The sequence below is a fragment of the Scomber japonicus genome, chromosome 2 (genome assembly GCF_027409825.1).
Source record: "Scomber japonicus isolate fScoJap1 chromosome 2, fScoJap1.pri, whole genome shotgun sequence".
NCBI lineage: Eukaryota > Metazoa > Chordata > Actinopteri > Scombriformes > Scombridae > Scomber > Scomber japonicus.
This window is the reverse complement of record NC_070579.1, coordinates 40891905-40912493: the sequence shown is the minus strand read 5'-3', so window position 1 is coordinate 40912493 and position 20589 is coordinate 40891905. Positions and strand designations below refer to the sequence as shown.

General features: G+C 43.1%; 1 protein-coding gene across 1 annotated transcript; it reads left to right on the top strand.

The window, feature by feature from the left end:
* The first annotated feature begins 5472 nt into the window (after positions 1 to 5472).
* On the top strand, positions 5473 to 11088 carry LOC128367259 (uncharacterized). The gene is made up of 4 exons (XM_053327975.1): positions 5473 to 7572; positions 8543 to 8729; positions 8818 to 8973; positions 10787 to 11088. The coding sequence occupies exons 1-4, from the start codon at positions 5473 to 5475 to the stop codon at positions 11086 to 11088; spliced, it is 2745 nt and encodes a 914-aa protein (XP_053183950.1).
* Positions 11089 to 20589: the final 9501 nt, after the last annotated feature.

The following is a 20589-nucleotide window of genomic DNA, read 5'->3' as shown; positions in this document are numbered from 1 at the left end:
TTCGTCTATTCTCTGCAAGTATATGCAAACTGCTCACTGAATCACTTATTCTCTTTGGACATACACTAAAACACCCAGATATTTCAGAATTCATCACATTGAACTACTTGTGTTTAGAAATCAACCTTTCTATCAGTTCTACTAAGAGAATGGATTACAACTAACCTTTTATGGCTTAATTTGTCTATTCTGAGCAAGTTTATGCAACTAATCACTGAATCACTTATTCTCTAAATCACCCAGATATTTCAGAATTCATCACATTGAACTACTTGTGGTTAGAAATCAACCTTTCTATCACGTCTGTTAAGAGCATGGATTACAACTAACATTTTCTGACTTAATTTGTCTATTCTCAGCAAGTTTATGTAACTAATCACTGAATCACTTATTCCCTTTCTCTTCTTGCTGTAACCATCTGGACAAAAAAGATCAATTGTAAATCTGTACAATCTACACTTGGCAGTTGGAATGAAAATAAAACTCCACTGTCATACACACTGATGTATTACAGTTCTGTTTTAACATCTCAAATGTGGTTTACTGCCCCTTCAGTTTAGAACAAACACAAATACAATACAAACACAATAGATCAAAAGCAAATCAAATTCAGAAACAATGACAATAATGACACCATGTAAGGTATATGATCAGTAGTGACAAAGTAGCAGCATGCCAAGTGTAATTCAGTATGGTTTGTATGCTTTTGTGGCCTGCTGTACTCAAAGCCACTGATGAGGACGTGATGAAGAGTCTGAAGAGTAGCTCCTGAGGCCTGTACTACGAAGCTGGATTTTCTCTTATCGAGGTAACTTTAGGGTTAACTCTGGGTTTTCCGTACTACGAAGCTGGTTCACTTCTTACCGGGGTAAATCACCATGGTAACTTATGCTGAACGGCTAACCTGCTCCGGAGCAGGTTATGTTCTGGATAAGAGATCAATGAGTACAAAAGCACCACCTCCTGACCAATCAGCTCTCTTAGAAAATGACCTGCCCATTCTTAAAAGATCCTGTCAACATTGGTGCGCGGATCGCGAGAGGAGCGCTTAGGAGAGAATGAGCTTTTAGGAATAGATGCAATTTTTTAATTGGCCAAAATATATATTTAAAAAATAATCATTGAGGCACGTGGGGGATATTATTCTTTAGGTTTGACATCCTGAGATCAAAGTGTCAGGGAGCATAATAACTGTATTTATTTATTGTAAAAAATTGACGAAAATATATATTTGTAAAATAATCCTTGAGGCACATGAGGGATATTATTCTGTATGTTATACAGTTGGTTTGAAATCATTCACTCAAATGGTTGAAGCGCATAATAGGTTTGTATTTTGAATGTTGAATATTAAACTAACTTAATGTCTCTTATGAAAGAGGGGGACTGAGGAAGCGATCTGCCCCAAACGTCTGTGCCGTAATAAAGTGACATTGTGTGATCAGAGTGCTGTCCGTTTATATTGTCTGATAAATTAATATTGTATGATCTCGTGAATTTACACATTAACCGAGTCGGCAATTTTCTGCCAGCATTCCTTCCTGGCTTTTGCTGCAGCAACAGTGTTGCTTTTGGCCTGGATGATGTGATTGAATTCTTCATATGGTTGAAGAATAATTGTCTGCTCCTCCATGGTAAAGTAGGCTGCTCTGCAGGGTTTCTGCATGTTTGTGATTGGTCAGACGCTGCAAACACCTCCCCTTTATGTGAACGCGCAGAGATCCAGATTGGAAAACCCTGGGTTGATTTACCGAGTTGATAACCAGCTTCGTAGTACCGCTTATCCTGGACTGCGAATATCTGGATAAGTCAACCCAGGTAACGGAGAGATATCCTGGATAGGTTAATCCAGCTTCGTAGTACAGGCCTCTAGTGTTATTCCTTTCATCACACAGCATCTGCCATGGTGGAGTAACAGCAGTATTGGGCATTATGACCTGAGGAATGCAAGACAAAAAATGTAACCTGTGTATAAAATATTTCAGAGCTTTAATCTAAACAAACCCAACATGACCAATAATTCACACATTAAACATTTCAGAATTGCTAAGCTGTCAATTACAATAAACTTCTTTAGTTATAGAAAACACCAGTAGTTGGTAAGACCAAAATATATCAAGTAACAGTCAGAGTATCTCCTCACCAGTCCAATAGCTAAATGTCATACATTTAGTCAAAAGTTTCTGAAATAGCAAGGAATAGAGCATGGTTAGCAGTAGCACTATTGTTTCTATTATATGTACTGTCCTGACAGCATTACTGTGTTTGGCCAACTAACATTACACAAGCAAGCCATACTATATTTTCATACTCATTTCTTTCCCTTTGTGCTATAGAATATGCGGCCATACAATGTGATAACACACAGCACTAGTCGTAAGTGTTAGGGAATTTTCCATCATTAATATGCACTGGGTCAAACTAGGCTTTGCGGTCATAAGCAAGGCCTCACCAAATGATAGGGTTTAGACACTGTCTCTGTGTGTCTGCTCCTTTTGGGGAAAACAGGAGCCATTTCTGATAGGGTTGCTATAGCAGCCGAGGTCGGATATGTGTTTGACTGTTTTCCCTGAATGGGGTTCGAGGCAGCTGGAGTCAGAAGTTTGATATAGTGTTGAATGTAGGACAAAGGTCCTGAGTGTTGTCTAAGCAATGTTTTGTCTATAGACCAGTACACTAAATTCTGTATATTGTAGATGTGTTGGATCTGTCCATATTTGGGCATGACTCAACCTTGGGCATTATCTGTGTGGTTTAAAGTCTATCCCGGAGGAGAGAAGCTTCAGAAGGAAGCGTCAGTAGCATGTAATGTGTACTGATCATTCGCTCATTTCTCCTTGGCCAAGTAAATAAACCTTTTTCAATACAAGACATCCTGGACTCCTGTCTACTCCCTCCATTGTTATATGGGCTGCATAATTAAAATCTCTATCAAACTGGCGTCACGAACAGGATCTCAACATAACAACGACTGGGTAAGTGCAAATTTTATGAATTTATGCCTTACCATGTCGTTGTTTGACGAGATCAAAATAAAAGAACCTTTTGATTTTAATTTTGCAAACTGACAAAAGTAAGAAAGCCCATCAATTGGCACTGATCACAGACGAAATATCCATTTGACTAAAACATGGATACTGTATCAGAATCAGTGTGATTGACAACGATTGGTTGTAATAGCAGAGTGTGTGGTGTTGGAGGGTCAGGAGGGGTGGGTGTTTTCGACCCCTCGTAGGGCCACATTGTGGCTGTTTTTGGTTTCTGGGCCAGCTTCGGGCTGAGCTCGACACAGAGGGACCCGCATGAGATTTAAGCTGTAAGAAAAGACGTTTTCGGGGATAGTAATTGGCTCTACCTCGCTTAAATCAAGATTGCGGACTATCTGCTCTGTGTCCTTTGGGAAACATGGCTCGGTTTGAGCCTTGGCGCCGGTAATTTTGTGTATACACGTATATTCTAAGCTTCAAACCAACACTGCTGCTATTGTAAAAGAGGAGTTGGAGTCCTAGATGCTGTTGAAATCGTATGTTTTATCTGATGTTGTAAAGTGATAAAAAAATGGGCAATGATACGTCCAGCGCAGGTGGTAGTTTGGAGTCTAAAACCATACAAATTGATTCAACAAAATTTAGAAGACAGAGAGACTGTCAAACAGTAAGAAACACCAGTGAAAATGTGGAACAGACAAATACATCACCCAGAGTTACTAGACAGAGACAACAGGCTGACACAGGGTCAGGTTTCCTTAATGCTCCTAAAATAATGATTGGGGAGACAGCTGTTTGCAAACCATGGACACCTGCTGAAATTTTGGATTTAGCCAGAAAGTCTCCAAATCCAATAGCACAGGCTGAGAAGTACTGGCTGTGGTTGTCTCAAACATGTAAGGTGTATAACGGTCTGATACCTGATGTCCAAATGTTGCTTGAATTTACATATGGCACTCATTGGCCTCTGTGTAAGGATGAATTTGTTTTCCCTGATGCAACGGAGGATGGCCAGTGGCCGCAAGTCAGACCTATGAGTGTTTGGATGAACAATGAAGCTAAAACAGCAATAACAAAATGTGCTAAAACGCAGTGTGATTTCTCAGAAGTGGTTGACTGTGTTCAAGGTCTTAATGAGGGTGTGCCTGAATTTCTTCAGCGATTTATGCAAGTGTGGGATAATAATGCTGGAATGAAACGAGAGGAGAATGCTCTCTTTGCCATTCACATTTTGCTGCAAAATATGAAACCGCAAATTTCCACAGCATACAAACTGTCAGCCCCAGATTGGCAAAGAATAGGTTGGAAAACAACAAAAGGCAAGCTGATGGATATGTACAGGAGTGGTGTTTTCACTACTGAAAAATCCACTTCTAGGTCTAAACAGATGGTGCAACAGGCACCGTATCAGAGTGGAGAGCAGCCCACACACAGAAAGTACAACAAAAAGAAATCAAATTGTCGCAGATGTGGAAGAAAGGGACACTGGGCCAAAGAGTGTCAAAGTAATCCCATAAATCCAAACCAGCTTCGCCTCACATACGAACCCCAACAGGCGCCCCAATATTCTCAACAGCCGAACCCTTACTCTCCTCCTCCCCATCCTCCTCCTCCTAACACACACACACCTCAGCCGGCTGCGCACACATCGCAGACATATTACAATCAAGCATAGGGAGGCCATGGAGAGATAGGATCAGAACAACCAATTCACATTCAAGCTGCAACTATTCAAATTTCCAAAAATCCCTCTGAGGATCCAATGATGTCAGTTCAAGTTAATGGTAATAATGTTGATATTTTGGTGGACAGTGGAGCAACTATCTCCACAGTAAAATCTTCTGAGCATGTGTGCACTCCGACCTCTAGATTTATCACAACAGTCGGAGTCTCTGGCATTCCTAATGAAGAGCCATTATCACATCAAGCTGAGATAAGCGTAGAAGGCACAAATGTACAGCACTCTTTTCTGATATCTGAAAAGAGCCCAATTAACCTCATGGGGAGAGATTTGCTTTGTAAGCTCCATGCAACAATTCACTGCACCCCTGAAGGGCTGTTTTTAACTCTACCTGATCACAGAGCAGCCCAAGCATTTCAGTTTTTGCAATCCTCTGTTGATTGTTTGTACTGTTGGACATTGCCAAATTTTAACATGTCTTCTATGTTCACAGTGCCCAACATTCAGAAAATCGCCACAACATCACCAGCATGTGCATCATTGATGTCTGCCATGAGGCCTCTCCTGACGTGTCATTGCACGGCAGCCTTTAACCCTTTGGAACAGTATAAGGTATTGGCTAATGATTTCCTAAACAAACAAGAGGGGTTGGAGAGTGAGCAATGTTTGTTTGTTGGTCCGCAGGGGTGCGCTATTCCAATCCGACTGTCTGATACACAACATACACTGTATGATGTTAAAGATTCATTTCCACACATCACTGTAGCTGTTGCGCCCGGAAAAGAGGCAAACCATCTTGGTAAAATGGTGGCTCGATGCCAAGCACTGAGAGGAGCTGTAACAGCCTCTCAAAACCAAACAATAATAAACTTGGGCGAGGAACTGTATTTGTTATCATTAAGTGAGAACACTCAGTTACCAGAGAGCACATTTGTTTTGTTTCAGCCACCTCACCCTGCAGAATATGGGCCTCCATCAGAATTATCAGAGGTTCCCTCATATTTATGGGCAAAACATAAAAATCATGTAGGTTTTGTGAATTCGGCTCCACCTCATAAAGTCACACTCAAACCAAATGTCACATTGCCGGCTATCAGACAGTACAACTTGCCTCATAGAGCCATTACTGGAATTGAAACAGTTATTCAATCTCTATTGGATCAAAATGTACTGGTGCAAACTTCCAGTCCATGCAATACACCCATTTTGCCCATCCCAAAACCAAATCGTCCAGATGAATGGAGATTTGTGCAAGATTTGCAGGCTATTAATAATATTGTCGTGCCCACAGCTCCCATTGTGCCAGACACTAATTCGATTTTAGCCTCGTTACCATCCAATTCAACCCACTACACAGTCATTGATCTATGTTCAGCTTTTTTCTCTATACCATTGCATCCAGATAGCCAGTATCTGTTTGCATTCACGTTCAAAGGCAAACAGTATACATGGCGGCGTTTGCCACAGGGTTATGTTGAGAGTCCAACAGTGTACGCAGCAGCGGTAAAAAGAGACCTTGATGACCTCCACTTCCCAGGGGGTTCAACACTTCTGCAGTACGCAGATGATCTTTTGATAGCCTCTCCATCCGAGGAAGCTTGTCGAACTGATTCAATCTTGCTCCTGCAGAGGTTAGCTGAGTGTGGACATAGAGCATCACTGCCCAAACTGCAATTTTGCCGATCTGAGGTCACATATTTGGGTCACCTCCTGAAGGATGGACAGCGCCTCCTATCACCAGAAAGGGTGAAACTGCTGGTCAACATGCCTCCCCCCAGAACTAAGAAGGGCATGCTTTCATTCTTAGGGATGGCGAACTATTGCAGACACTGGATTTATGAGTATGCGGCTATGGACTCTGTATTGCGAGCAGCCACACTGCAGTCAGCTCCCACTGCAGTTCAATGGACTGATGACATGCAAAAAGCTTTTCAGAACTTAAAGCATGCTCTCACCATGGCTCCAGCATTAGGATTGCCGGACTATCATCAGCCGTTCCATCTACACGTACATGAGAGAGAAGGCTTTGCTACAGGCATTCTAGTACAAAAACATGGGTCTCACTACCGTCCTGTTGCGTACTATTCGTCTCGACTGACCCCTGTAGTCCTTGGTATGCCGGGTTGCCTGAGAGCGGTGGCTGCAGTTGCTATTCTGCTTGATAAGTCCGCTCCCATTGTACTGGCTCATGACTGTGTCGTGCACGTTCCGCATGCAGTATTACACATTTTAAGCACATCAGCTACTCAACACATGACAGCAGCTAGACGTTCAGGTTATGAGGCAACTATCCTTTCCAGCCCACACATAACTTTAAAGCGCTCACCCCCCTTAAATCCAGCCACTCTCCTTCCACTGATTGACACAACTGAAATTGAGCATGATTGCATTGCTACTATTGATATGTGTACATCACCAAGGCCAGACCTATTGCAGACACCAATACCTAACTCTGAGATGATTCTTTACACTGATGGGTCAGCTAGCAGACCATCTGACAATGTTCACCTAGCGGGCTATGCAGTAGTAAATGATTGGGAGGTTTTAGAAGCACGAGCTCTGCCTCCTGGCACTTCAGCGCAGGCAGCAGAACTATATGCTCTCACTAGGGCCTGTATTATCGCTTCTGGTAAAACTGCCACCATCTACACAGATTCACGATATGCTTTTGGTGTAGCTCATGATTTCGGTCAATTATGGAAAATGAGAGGGTTTGTGTCATCGTCTGGCAGGCCATTACAACATCATGCGTTGGTAAACGACCTGCTAGACGCCATTATGCGCCCGTTCCAGCTTGCAATTGTGAAATGTGCTGCTCACAGTCAGGAAAATGATCCTGTTTCACGAGGAAATGCAATGGCTGATTTCGCAGCCAAACAAGCAGCAACTTCCTCTTCCTCCATGGTACGTCAGTGTGCCTCCACACAGCCTGTCCATCCATTTTCGCTACCCTCCATTAATGATGTCCTGATGTTGCAAAATCACGCTGATGATAAGGAGCGTAGTCTTTGGTTGAGAAAAGGTTGTACAGTTGATGCGGAGTCTAGCTTGTGGCTCCACCCTGATGGTCGACCAGTTTGTCCTCGAGCTCTCCTACATGTTCTGGCACGTGTTACACACGGACCAGCACATGTCGGAAGAGGGGTGATCAATGATGTTATTCGCTCACAATGGTTTGCACCGGGTATCACACAGGTCTCACAAACTCTTGTTGAAAGTTGCTTGATATGCCAACAGACCAGAAAACAGAACAGCACTGTGCGACATGACCATTTAGAACCCCCATCAGGTCCATTTGTAAATATGCAAATAGATTTTGCACATATGCCCAGTTGTCAAGGCTACAAGTATTTGTTAGTCATAACTGATCGATTTTCAAAGTGGGTTGAATGCTTCCCAACCAAGGAAAGAAGATGCCAGAACTGTTGTGAAGTGTCTTCTAAGGGAAGTAATCCCAAGATTCGGGGTGCCACAGGGAATAGATAGTGACAGAGGTCCAGCTTTTGTATCACACATCACAAAGGGACTGTCAGCTATTTTAGGATTCAAGTGGCAGTTACATGTTCCTTATCACCCACAAAGTTCAGGACAAGTTGAAAGGATGAATGCAACTATCAAAGAAAGACTGACTAAAACGGTAATGGCGACGGGTCTGAAATGGCCTGACGCCCTACCTCTGGTGTTGTATTCAATTCGAAGTGCACCAAACGCAACCACAGGACTTAGTCCTCATGAAGTGTTGATGGGGAGGCCAATGTCCACAGGGGCAAGCCCCCCTTTAACTCCACACAAAACTACCTTGCTCTGGACGGATGAGTTCATGACTGATTATGTGAAAAAACTAACAGAGATTTTGAGAAAATATCATTTGCAGGTATCCAAGAGGCTCCCCAAACCATCAGAGGAACCAATTCATCCTTTTAAGGAGGGTGACTATGTACTAATCAAATCTCTGGAAAAAGTGTCTTTGTCTCCTAGGTGGAAAGGACCGTACCAGGTGCTGCTGACAACCAGGACAGCTTTGAGGTTGAAGGAAAGGCAGAATGGATTCATGCCACAAGGTGCAGACTTGCCCCCCCAGCTGCCGGAGAGGATGTGCAGGTCAATTGCAGGTAATCAGACGATTACTCATATTTTCACTCCTGCTAGGTGAACTGGGCCAAGTTACAGGTCTGAAAGTTTCAGCAGATGGAGAGCAGGGAGGCTTCTCTGCTCATGATACAGTCGTAGTTACAGAGTCCTCAAAGAGGGGGTGCCCTCTGCGGGAGAGCCCTGGAGAAACAAACCAGGTAATAGACTCTGAAGGCAAGGACGGAGTAATTCATTTTTTGAAGCTCAGTAGCAACAAAAATGCACATGAAACTGAAAAACAAGGTGATGATGTTGCTAAAATGGAGCCAGAAAATACTGGAGGTGCAGCACCTTCAGCTCTGTCTCGTACAAAACGAACTGTGAACTCTGTTGTTTTTGAGTGTCCCACTGACAGATGTGAAGAAAATGATTGCTATGTTGCAAGACCTGACATCTTTATGAAGAGAAAGTGGACGTGGGCCACCTATGATAAGAGGTTGGTGGAGACGGAGTTAATTAAGCCAGGAAGGATGAAGTTAAAATTCACACTCGAAGTTCCTCAACTTGTACCTCTGGAATTATGGTGTTTCACTAAACAACAACTGGATTCTTCCCCTGACTGTAAACTATGGGATATTAGTTATCCAGAAAGAAAGGGAAAACCTAAATTTTGTAATGCTGATGCAAGGTATGAAGATGAATTTGCTTCTCCCTATTTCCTTGTTGCAGCGGCCAAACACCAAGATGATGCTAAAACTGAACAGATTGTGCAAGACTTGACTAAAGACAAAACTCAACAGCCTGTTGAGCCAAAAGTAAATTCGGCTATTAGTCTTATGATTGATTATGCACGTGATCGTAATTTCAGTAATTGCTGGCTGTGTCAAAATATGCCAAGGTCAATCCATTCTCCTATGCTTAGTCCAATTCCATTCACCAAAGCTGACTATGAAAAGTCCAATTGGAATGATTTGAGTTCGAGACTTAATGATGATGCAGATGATTGTTAGACCCCCACCTATCCAATTGACTCTGTTAAATCCGCAGAACATGCTGACATTGCACGACATGTTGCACAAAGTATCAATGACCAATATTTGCCAGCAGGGTTTAACCACACAACCCTCCTCCGTATTATCCACATTCAAATGTATGTGAAACTTGGTTTTGAGTATAGAGTCCAAGTTAGTCTGACCCAAACAAATTGTTCGGAACCTCCTGAAGGCAAGGTGTGTGTTCCTCAACCGTACACCTCCACTATTTTGGCTGAAGCTCTAGTCTATGTGCAACCATGGACTGGAAGTATGTCAATAGGGTTAGTTAAAGTACAGGTGCGGAACTGCACAGAGCCTCAGCAAAGTGAGCAGACACCCCTGAGGGACTGTTCAGTTTATTTGCCCCCTGTGCCCACTCATGCACTGCAAAATGTTCCATTGTGTTTCCGAGGAGTAGGGTCAGGGCAGGAGGAGTTAGGACAGAGCAGTTGTAATACGGTAGTAAATGTCACTCTAAAGCAGTCTCCCCTGCCTGAGAGAGTGTATTTAATTTGCGGTGACAAAGCTTATTCCTGCATGCCGTACAAAGAATCAAAAGGTATTTGCTATTTAGCTTATTTGATTCCCCTGATCAGGAAAGTAGATGCCTCAGAAATAGCTTCACTGTATCCTCCATTGCATAGATACAGGAGAGAATTAAAATCCTCCCAACGTGTCATCAGTGTTCTTTTACCCTGGTATGGTGTTTATGTGTCACAACAGGAACTTGCATCTTTATCTAAAGTCTTAGAAAGTCACCTGAATGCCTCCAGTAGAGCTATGCTGGCTGAACATAAGGAGTTACAGGAAGTCAAAACAGTAGTTCTGCAGAACAGAAATGGCTCTTGACCTCCTGCTTGCATCACAAGGTGGCACCTGTAAAGTTATAGGCTCTGAATGTTGTTCTTACATTTCTGATGCAACAGCTGAAGTGATGGATATGGCACATGAAACTGCATTAGGTATAAAGGAATTACATGTTAACCATGGGTTTAATTTTGGAGATTTTTCAGGTATCTTCGGACCATGGGGGTCCAACCTGATCAAGCTTTTGACTACACTGCTGGTCATCATTCTCCTCCTCATCCTCCTCTGTGCCTGTATGAGTTGGCTGATTAAGCTGATGGTGAAGAAGACCACTAAATCCGTCATTCAAGCACCCCAGGTGTGTACAACTGTAGACACAAATGTTAACAATAATGTGACAATGAGATATTATGATTATCGAGGCTTTGAGGAGTGGATACAGCGTCTTGGGCTGGATGACCTCTCCCTGGAGGATGATGACGAGGAGGAGGAGACCTCAGGCCTGTAAGCAAAAGTATTTAGTTTAATGAATCAGGGAGTCAGATAGTGGGAGGCGTGATGTGTCTGAGTGTTAAACTGAGGCAGATGCGTATCACCTGCTGTCTGCGGATGAAACTCAGAGGCTTCTGGGTGTTCATGTACTCCTTGTTTTATTTTCCTTTCAGGGTTTCATTGTTTTAACGATTCCAGATTTTATTGGGTGTTCCAAATTTCAAAATAACTACTAATCACTTTAATCATTTTTGTTTAATGAAGTACAGTTAAACATTTCTCTAGTTTGAATAAGCAGAATAATTTCTTTGTGTAGTTTATAGAGAATGTTGTATGTGATTTTGATTTCATAAATGTGTATTTGAATGCAATAAAAACGAAAAAAACAACTGCAACTGATGAAGAGGATGAAACGGATGATGGATTCAAGGCCACCATGCTTCGAAAGTGCTAGTAACCTCTCCATGGTGGTGACCCTCGACTGTACGTTAAGTACATGGGTTGAAGACTCGTCAGTGCATAAATTAAATGTGTGACAATGATTAAAATTGTTAATGTGATTTAACTTTTCCTTTTCAGGGATGAAATGAGTATTTTGCTGTATTGCTGTAATCACATGTGTATGTATGTACCACCTTTCAAAGTGTAAGGTTTCCTAATAGGATAAGATAAGGTAAACCATAGGTCTTGTTACCTCCATACCATCGAGGCGTGGCCTTAAGTGCTTTGCTAAACTAGGAGTAGTTAGCACAGGGTTCTTGTTTGCTTTTTCAGGATCTTTAGGGAAATATAGCTTCTGTGAGATAGGTGCATATGACTCATGACGTCTGTCCTGAGCTCCTTTAATACTTCAGTATTATAGGGGTTCTTCATTCCTTTGAGGGTGAGCTTCACAACTGCCCTTGTTGGCCGGAAGGCAGAACTCATGTGTCATGTGACAGAATAGGCATATGTGGTACATAAGAGGGGAATTGTTATGATTTGCATGAAATGTTTTTCAATGATTTTCATGAAATGTTTTCAATTCATTTTATTTTTCCCTAGGGACATTAATTGTAACGGAATGATGTTACTGTGAGAGTTTATGTTTTCAATACTATTTGATTTGTCTTATGTGACTTTTGTGGATTTGTAAGGTAGATGCTGCTTCTGTTCTGAGGTACTCCGTGGGTAGTCTTGCCACTGTAATGTCTAGAGTATGGGTAGTCAGTATTGATCTCCTGATCAATAAGAGGGGATTGTTAGGGAATTTTCCATCATTAATATGCACTGGGTCAAACTAGGCTTTGCGGTCATAAGCAAGGCCTCACCAAATGATAGGGTTTAGACACTGTCTCTGTGTGTCTGCTCCTTTTGGGGAAAACAGGAGCCATTTCTGATAGGGTTGCTATAGCAGCCGAGGTCGGATATGTGTTTGACTGTTTTCCCTGAATGGGGTTCGAGGCAGCTGGAGTCAGAAGTTTGATATAGTGTTGAATGTAGGACAAAGGTCCTGAGTGTTGTCTAAGCAATGTTTTGTCTATAGACCAGTACACTAAATTCTGTATATTGTAGATGTGTTGGATCTGTCCATATTTGGGCATGACTCAACCTTGGGCATTATCTGTGTGGTTTAAAGTCTATCCCGGAGGAGAGAAGCTTCAGAATATGAAGGAAGCGTCAGTAGCATGTAATGTGTACTGATCATTCGCTCATTTCTCCTTGGCCAAGTAAATAAACCTTTTTCAATACAAGACATCCTGGACTCCTGTCTACTCCCTCCATTGTTATATGGGCTGCATAATTAAAATCTCTATCAGTAAGCATTACTATTCCTTCCTGTGTTACTATTTTATAATGCTTATTGATAATGTTAGCCACATGGCTACCAGCTACTTCATGTGCAGAATGATTTATGAGTTAGATGGTTGTTTTCACATTAATTTGCTGAAGGGTGAAAGTTTGTCTGTACTCACCTTAAATCTCAGTTTCAGATTTGTGATATCACAAATTAGTTAGTACTGAGTGGTGGTCCATTATGCAATAAACACAGGTGTGATGTGAAAATGTGAAGTCGTCAGTGTATTGAGCACAATACATACATGAGTACATGCTGACCATCGAGCCAAAGAATTAGGTCCCATGACTAAAAAGACTGTTAAACGTATCTGACTGGGTTACAACCCAGATCCCACAGCTCTCATACTCTGAGTCTGAAAAAGCTTACGAAACAGCAGTAAATTCTGCTGAGGTTCCAAGCGAGCCGAGCCGATACTAAATGTGACGTTAACAGACTGCTGGCCGCTGATTGATCAGAAGAGTTGTCGCTGGAAGAGTCATGAGCCAACCCCCACAAGAATCAAACCCGGCATTTTTAAATACCGGCAACAGCCTTACAGCCATACGCCTCAATTTTGTTGCTTTATGTGTGACAGAAAGCCACATACAGCAGCAAGTACACCACTGCCTCCATGTCCTCCATTGTTTATGTGTTTGTGTCGCGTATAAAACGAAGTCACGGTAGTATAGCGGAGCCGTGCTATTGTAGCGCCCTGTTAGATTATAGCCAGCAGGGGGCAGTGTGAGTGTGTTTCTAGCAGAATACTGCCAGGTTAGGCCAAAGAGGAAGTGTTTGTGGTGTACGGCATTCTGGGAAAGAAGAAAGAAAGCGAGCGCGCGTACAGAGACTTTCCGACATGTTGTTGTGTTTTTGCCAGTACCGCTGTGAAAATAAAAGTAACGTTTACCACACCACATCGTTGTGTTGTAGTGGTGTAACAATTTGGAGGTCCTACCGAGATTTTTGAAAGTGTATTTTGCGGCGGACGACTCTGTTCAACTACGGAAAAAGACTGAAGACGTCGGACATGTGTGAGAGCAGCAAGTCAACTGAAGAAGCGGTAGCTTAAGGTAACAGTTGAAGTCTAGCTAGGTCGACACGTCCCGTTTTGTTGTTTTTCTATAGTGTTGACAGTGAATAAAACGCTACGCAAATATGTCGGAATGCAGAGAAGAGCTCCTGATGGAGATAGAAGCGAAACTGCTCGGACTGACTGTGAAAGAACTGCACCGAGTCTGTGAGCTCTGTAAAATAGCGGAAGACATTAAAAACAAGACTCGTCGTGCTTTGGTCAAGCATATCACAAAGTTTTGTGAGCGTGAGGACTTTCTGGAGAGGGAGGACGAAGGCATGCCGGTGCTTTTGGAGCTGAACGACGCACTCGACGCTCTGCGAGAGGGCCCGAGGGAGACCGACGACGGGGAAGCACCGCCGTTTGTCCTGGCACCTGCGGCTGCGGAGGAGAGTGAGGTCGAGGCGGCTCGCGCAGCTCAGCCCACGTCGGAAGGACAGCGGGGAGACCGCACACTGCCCGTGCCGACGCTGGAGACACACACCGCTCCGGAGACAGCGCGGGAGGAGGTGACTCCACGCAGAGGTAGAAACTCCCTCAGTAACAGCTGCTGTGCTTCCAGTGGCTTCAGAAAGGACTTCCGGATAAATGGACATGTTGGTGAGTCCACATCAAGGGACACCCTCAGCTTTAGCAGTCTTGAACACCAGATTGAAGGGGGTTTAAGGAAGGGCTACACGGAAATGGAAATAATGGAGGCTGTGATTCGTGCTGTAAATCCTGGCTTGAAATTGAGAAGTTACCTGGAAGGAAAAAGAGATCTCACTTTAGCCACACTCAGACAAATCTTAAGAACACATTATGCTGAAAAGGATGCAACTGTACTGTACCAACAACTGACAAAAGCTGTACAGAGCCCTGGCGAAACTGCACTTGACTTCCTGGTCAGAGTACTTGATCTGCGACAAAAAGTTATATTTGCATCTGAGCGAGCCCAGTCTGGCCTGAAATATAACCGAGAACTTGTCCAAAGCCAGTGTTTCCAGTCCATCATGACAGGCTTATCAAACGACAACATAAGAGCAGAAATGAGGATGTATCTGCAGGATGAGCTCAGTAGTGATGAGTTGCTTCTTCTGAAAATGCAGATAGCTCAGCATAATGAAAGTGAGAGGGTCCAAAAGATTAAAGTCACAAATAAAGCCACTCATAGAGCAAGTCTGAGCATAGTAGAGCAAAGTGATGATAATGACTCTTACACAACAACAGTAACAGCTAAACCAAGCAAACCAACTCGAGAAAATCCTTTATTTGCAAAAATAGAGGAGAGCAACACAGCAATAAGGGAACTCACAGGCCAAGTAGCATCACTTGTGCAAACTGTCCAATGTGGGAGGCAAAACAGTGATGTCAGTCATACCAAAGCTCTAGCCAATGCTTTTAAGAGACCTAAGAGACAATGTGTAGCATGTCAGCAGGACAAAAAGGACTGCAACCATTGTTTTAGGTGCGGTAGTGACACACATTGGGCTAAAGGGTGCAGAGTCGGGGGCAGACAGAAGTCGTCGGAAAACTCGCAGAGGTTGTGACAGGGGGACATGGCATGACCTCAGAGTTAAAGTCCCAACATGACCCAAAACTGAACCCCCAAGCAGAACCTGTAAATTTGGGCGCCATGAAGGGGTTAAGAAAGACATTACCCACTCGCCACCCCACAGCACATTCAAAGTCACATGTGGAGCTCAAAGAAGAGAAACCCTCCGGCCCATACAATCTCAGTTCAAAACGCAAACTAGTTGTACAGTTTATCGGAAAAAAATGTCTTGTCTGGTGCAAGATGAACAATGTGAAGACTCAAGCCTTGTGGGACACCGGAGCACAAGTGTCCATCATGAGTGAGGCATGGAAATCCCAAAACTTACCTGATGCAGAAATCCGTCCTATCAGTGAACTGTTAAGTGATGATGAACTACTGGATGTAAGAGCAGCAAATGGCTCAGAAATCCCCTTTCAGGGCTGGGTACCAGTTAGTTTCAGTCTGTGTGACCCAAAAGTTAAAGCAGCAGTGTCTGATAATATACTGGTTCCAGTGCTAGTGAGTAAGGACATAGTTCAGAGACCCATCATAGGATTTAATGCCATTGTTGAGATGTTGTCAAGCAAAAATGATCAGGTCCAGCCGAGTGACATCATTGCAGTGCTAAGAAACTCACTTAGGATAGGATCAGGAAAGGTAGAAGCACTACTAAATGTCATTCAGGGCGCTACAACTGAGAATGTTCCTTACATTGTCAGTACAGGGCGCACAGCTACTGTAGTTCCAGCAGGACAAATGAGGTGTATCACCTGTTCTTGCAAAACAGATCTGAAAGTGAAAGCTGAAATGTTATTTGAACCTGAGGTAAATCTGTCATTAGACGAGGGACTCACAATTAACTGTCAGCTGTTAAATGTTAACTGTTCCACACGTAAAGTTAACATTGTTGTGAAAAATGCCACACAACATGACATCACAATGCCAGGCAAAACTGTGATAGGGGGCATACAGAGAATAACAGACAGTTATCTTGTGCAGCCAGAGGAACAACAGGTTAATTCAGTAACTGTTGAAACTCCCCAGACTCCATCATGCTCCACCGCAGACCCACCTCAGGACGATCCCCATGAAAAACTTTTTGATCCACCTGTCAGCCTGGACCACTTGACCAGTGAGCAGCAAGCAGTGGTCAAGCAAATGCTCAGAGAGGAATCAGCAACATTTGCTAGGAACAAAGACGACATTGGATACATTGAAAACCTAAAAATGGACATTAATTTAACTGATGAGGTCCCAGTAGCCAAAACATACAATGCCATACCTCGTCCATTGTATGATGAGGTCAAGAATCACATCCAGGACTTGCTGAATAAAGGTTTCATCCGCAAATCTACTTCCCCATATGCAGCTGCAGTAGTTTGCGTGAGGAAAAGAGATGGGAGTCTAAGACTTTGTATTGACTACAGGGGGCTTAATAAAAAAACAATCCCAGACAGACATCCCATACCACGGATCCAGGAGATACTTGATGGTCTGGGAGGGAATGCTTGGTTCAGTGTGTTGGACCAAGGTAAAGCTTACCATCAAGGTAATGTCAGCGAGGACTCTAAGAAATTCACAGCCTTCACCACCCCGTGGGGACTGTACGAATGGAACAGGATCCCATTTGGCCTCACAAATGCACCCTCCGCTTTTCAGCGTAGTATGGAGGAGAGCCTTGAAGGTCTCAGAGACAAAATATGTATTCCATACTTAGATGATGTGCTGGTCTATAGCAAAACTTTCACACAGCATGTAGAAGATGTGAGATCTGTCCTCAAACAACAGCGAGCTTGTGGAATAAAATTGAGACCAGACAAGTGTGACTTGTTCAAAAATGAAGTCTGTTATGTTGGTAAAGTGATCTCAGCTGAAGGCTACAAAATGGACAATAAAGAAATAGAGACTGTACAAGCATTAAAGACAAAACCCCCAACTAACATCAAAGAACTGCGCAAACTTCTTGGTTTTCTAGGTGACTATAGGAGTTATGTGCAGGACTTCTCTCGTCATGCTAAATGCTTGTATGATCTTCTCTCAGGAGGCGGAGCCCAAACTACTGGATCAAAACCCACCTTCCGGTCAGCAGGGGCAGGACAGCTCCCCCCACATCACAAAATAGTGTGGACTGACACTCATCAGACAGCCTTGAACTATTTAATTGATGTTTTGACTAACCCACCTGTTATGGCTTATCCAAGGTTTGAGGATCCCTTCATTCTTCACATCGACGCATCGGAACAGGGGCTGGGGGCGGTCTTGTATCAGAGGCAGGAAGGCAGGCTCAGAGTTATTGGGTACGGTTCACGGACATTGACACCTGCAGAAAAAAACTATCGCTTACATTCAGGTAAGCTTGAGTTTTTAGCGCTCAAATGGGCCGTTACAGATAGATTTAGAGACTATTTGTTTTATGCGCCCTCTGTAACAATATACAGTGACAACAATCCAGTCACATATGTTTTGAGCACAGCTAAATTAAATGCCACCGGACATCGCTGGGTGTCCGAGCTTGCTGACTTCAACATAACACTCAAGTATCGCCCAGGGAAAGCTAACGTGGACGCAGATTTCCTATCTCGCGCGCCTGTGAATATGGACTCTTATATGAGCGAGTGCACAGAGCAGTGCTCCCCTGAAGCTTTGAGTGTGATATTTAGCACAGTTGAAACATTGAAACAACAGGAAGTGGACTGGATCTCAGTCATTTCCTGCAGTCCACATGTGCAGGAGTTAACAGCTGTAAATCAGCCAGATGTAAAAGTAACACATCAAGAGTTACTGCAAGCACAGTTACGAGACTCTGTCATATCCCGTGTTCTCCAGTGGAAGGCATCTGGTCAAAAACCAGACAAAAGTGTCATGAGCAGAGAAACAGTGAAAACCAAACAGTTGCTTCATGAATGGAGGAGACTGTATGTTTCCCAGGAGGGTCTGTTGCAACGTAAAACGTCGACTTTCACTCAAATCGTGCTTCCAGAAGAGTACAAAGACTTTGTTTACAAGTACCTTCACTGTGAGATGGGACACTTAGGGGTAGAGCGGGTGGTAAACCTTGCTAGGCAAAGGTTTTATTGGCCTGGGATGCAAAAAGACATTGAGTTTTTCATAACAAAAGTTTGTAAATGTAACATCCAGAAAAAACCCACAGTGTATAGCAGAGCCCCCATGTGTCACTTACCTGCTACAGCTCCTTTTGAAATGGTTTCCATTGACTATCTTCACCTTGAAAAAAGCAGGGGAGGGTATGAATATATTTTAGTGATCATTGACAACTTCACTAAATTTGCTCAGGCTTATCCAACCCGTAACAAGTCAGGCAAGACAGCAGCAGAAAAAATCTTTAATGATTTTTCACTCAAATTCGGTTTTCCTGCAAAAATACACCATGACCAAGGTAGAGAATTTGAGAACCACTTGTTCAGACAGCTGCAAAAATACACGGACATGACAAACTCAAAGACAACTCCCTATCATCCGCAAGGGAACCCAGCTGAAAGATTTAATCGCACGTTGTTGTCGATGCTGAGGACCTTGGACGAGGAAAAAAAGGGAAATTGGAGTGACTATGTTGGTAAAGTTGTTCACGCCTACAACTGCACCACGAGCGAGGCAACTGGATATTCTCCTTTTTACCTGCTCTTCGGTAGACATCCCCGTTTGCCTATTGATTTGATGTTTGGAATAAATGAAAAGGAAGGATTTATTTCACATCAGGAATATGCTCAAAGATGGCAACAGCAGATGAAAGAAGCATACGACATAGCATCCAAAACCATTAAAAAGACTAATGTGAGAGGAAAAAGATATTATGATAAAAAAAGACTGAGTTCAGTGCTTTCCCCAGGTGACAGAGTCCTCGTTAGGAATATGTCAGAGCGAGGAGGACCAGGTAAATTGCGTTCATATTGGGAGGGTCAAATACACATAGTGGTCTCTCGTAAGGGGGAAGACAGCCCAGTTTATGAGGTAAAACCCGAACGTGGCACAGGAAGGGGCAGAGTTCTCCATCGTAACATGCTGATGCCATGCAATGCTTTGCCACTTCAGGAATCAGCTCAAAGCACTGTGAAAAGACAAAATCCTCAGATTCAAAAAGAGAGGAAACACAAGAACAGTAAACCAAAGGAAACATCAGAGGACTCAGAGAGTTCAGATGAGGAGGCTTGTTTCTGGGCTCACAAACTGAGGCACCATCATCATCATGAGGAGCATAGGGAGCAAAGTGCTGCACCTCCTGTTACTCCTGAACCAGAACCTCAGCCTGAACTTCATGCTGAAGAAGAGGAGCTCAATATGGAAATGCTTGTGGACAATGATGTGACTGAAAATGTCACCACTGGACATGACACTCTTGAGATTACACAAACTGTTCCTTCTGTAGACCTGCCCAGCACACAGGAGCCAGAGTCCCCTGACACTCTGCCACGCAGGTCACAGAAGGAGAGAAGACCTCGAGAGACACTGACATATGACTCATTAGGCCGACCCACTCATCGTGTGGTGGGGCCTCACACTAACTCCATGTATGTTGATACACTGGCACCCATGTATGGACAATGTAGTGTGCCCTGGCTCCTTCCACAGATGTTTGGAGCACACCTGGTCGGTCCTACTTTTGTTCCTACGGGATACTACTGAAAGAAGTTTTTTGTTTATTATGAACTGTGGTCAATATTTGAAAAAAATGAACACATGAGCACATAAGTTTGTGAACTGAGTTGCTACTGTCCATATGTGTGCCACAGGACAATACAGACTGAAGTAAGATGAACATAAAAAGAGTTTTGTTTTTCAAGATGTAAGAAACACAGTACAGATGAAGTGTTATTACTGCATTGTTTATGTTAATGAACAGAAGTTCTATTCACAACCCATATGGTAAAGATTAGTTATGACATTAAAAGATGTAAATGGAATAATTTCAGTAGACAAGTTTTAGTGAAAAGTCTCCATGGAGTAAATAGTGAGAAAATGGAAATTATTTTTGTCTCAAAGCATAAATATGGTACTGTACTTTTGTTACAACTACTCAGAAGTAGACTAGACACTGAAGTGTTTTTGTAAGAGTAAAGTGTGAAGAGATCACATAGTATATAATTGTACTGTA

Excerpts from the sequence above, each read along its gene's own strand:
- LOC128367259 (XM_053327975.1), top strand. The coding sequence starts at position 5,473 with ATGGTGGCTCGATGCCAAGCACTGAGAGGAGCTGTAACAGCCTCTCAA. Across the intron at positions 8,730-8,817 it reads GAATGGATTCATGCCACAAG|GTGAACTGGGCCAAGTTACA; the intron begins GTGCAGACTTGC and ends CACTCCTGCTAG. Across the intron at positions 8,974-10,786 it reads CCAGGTAATAGACTCTGAAG|GTATCTTCGGACCATGGGGG; the intron begins GCAAGGACGGAG and ends GAGATTTTTCAG.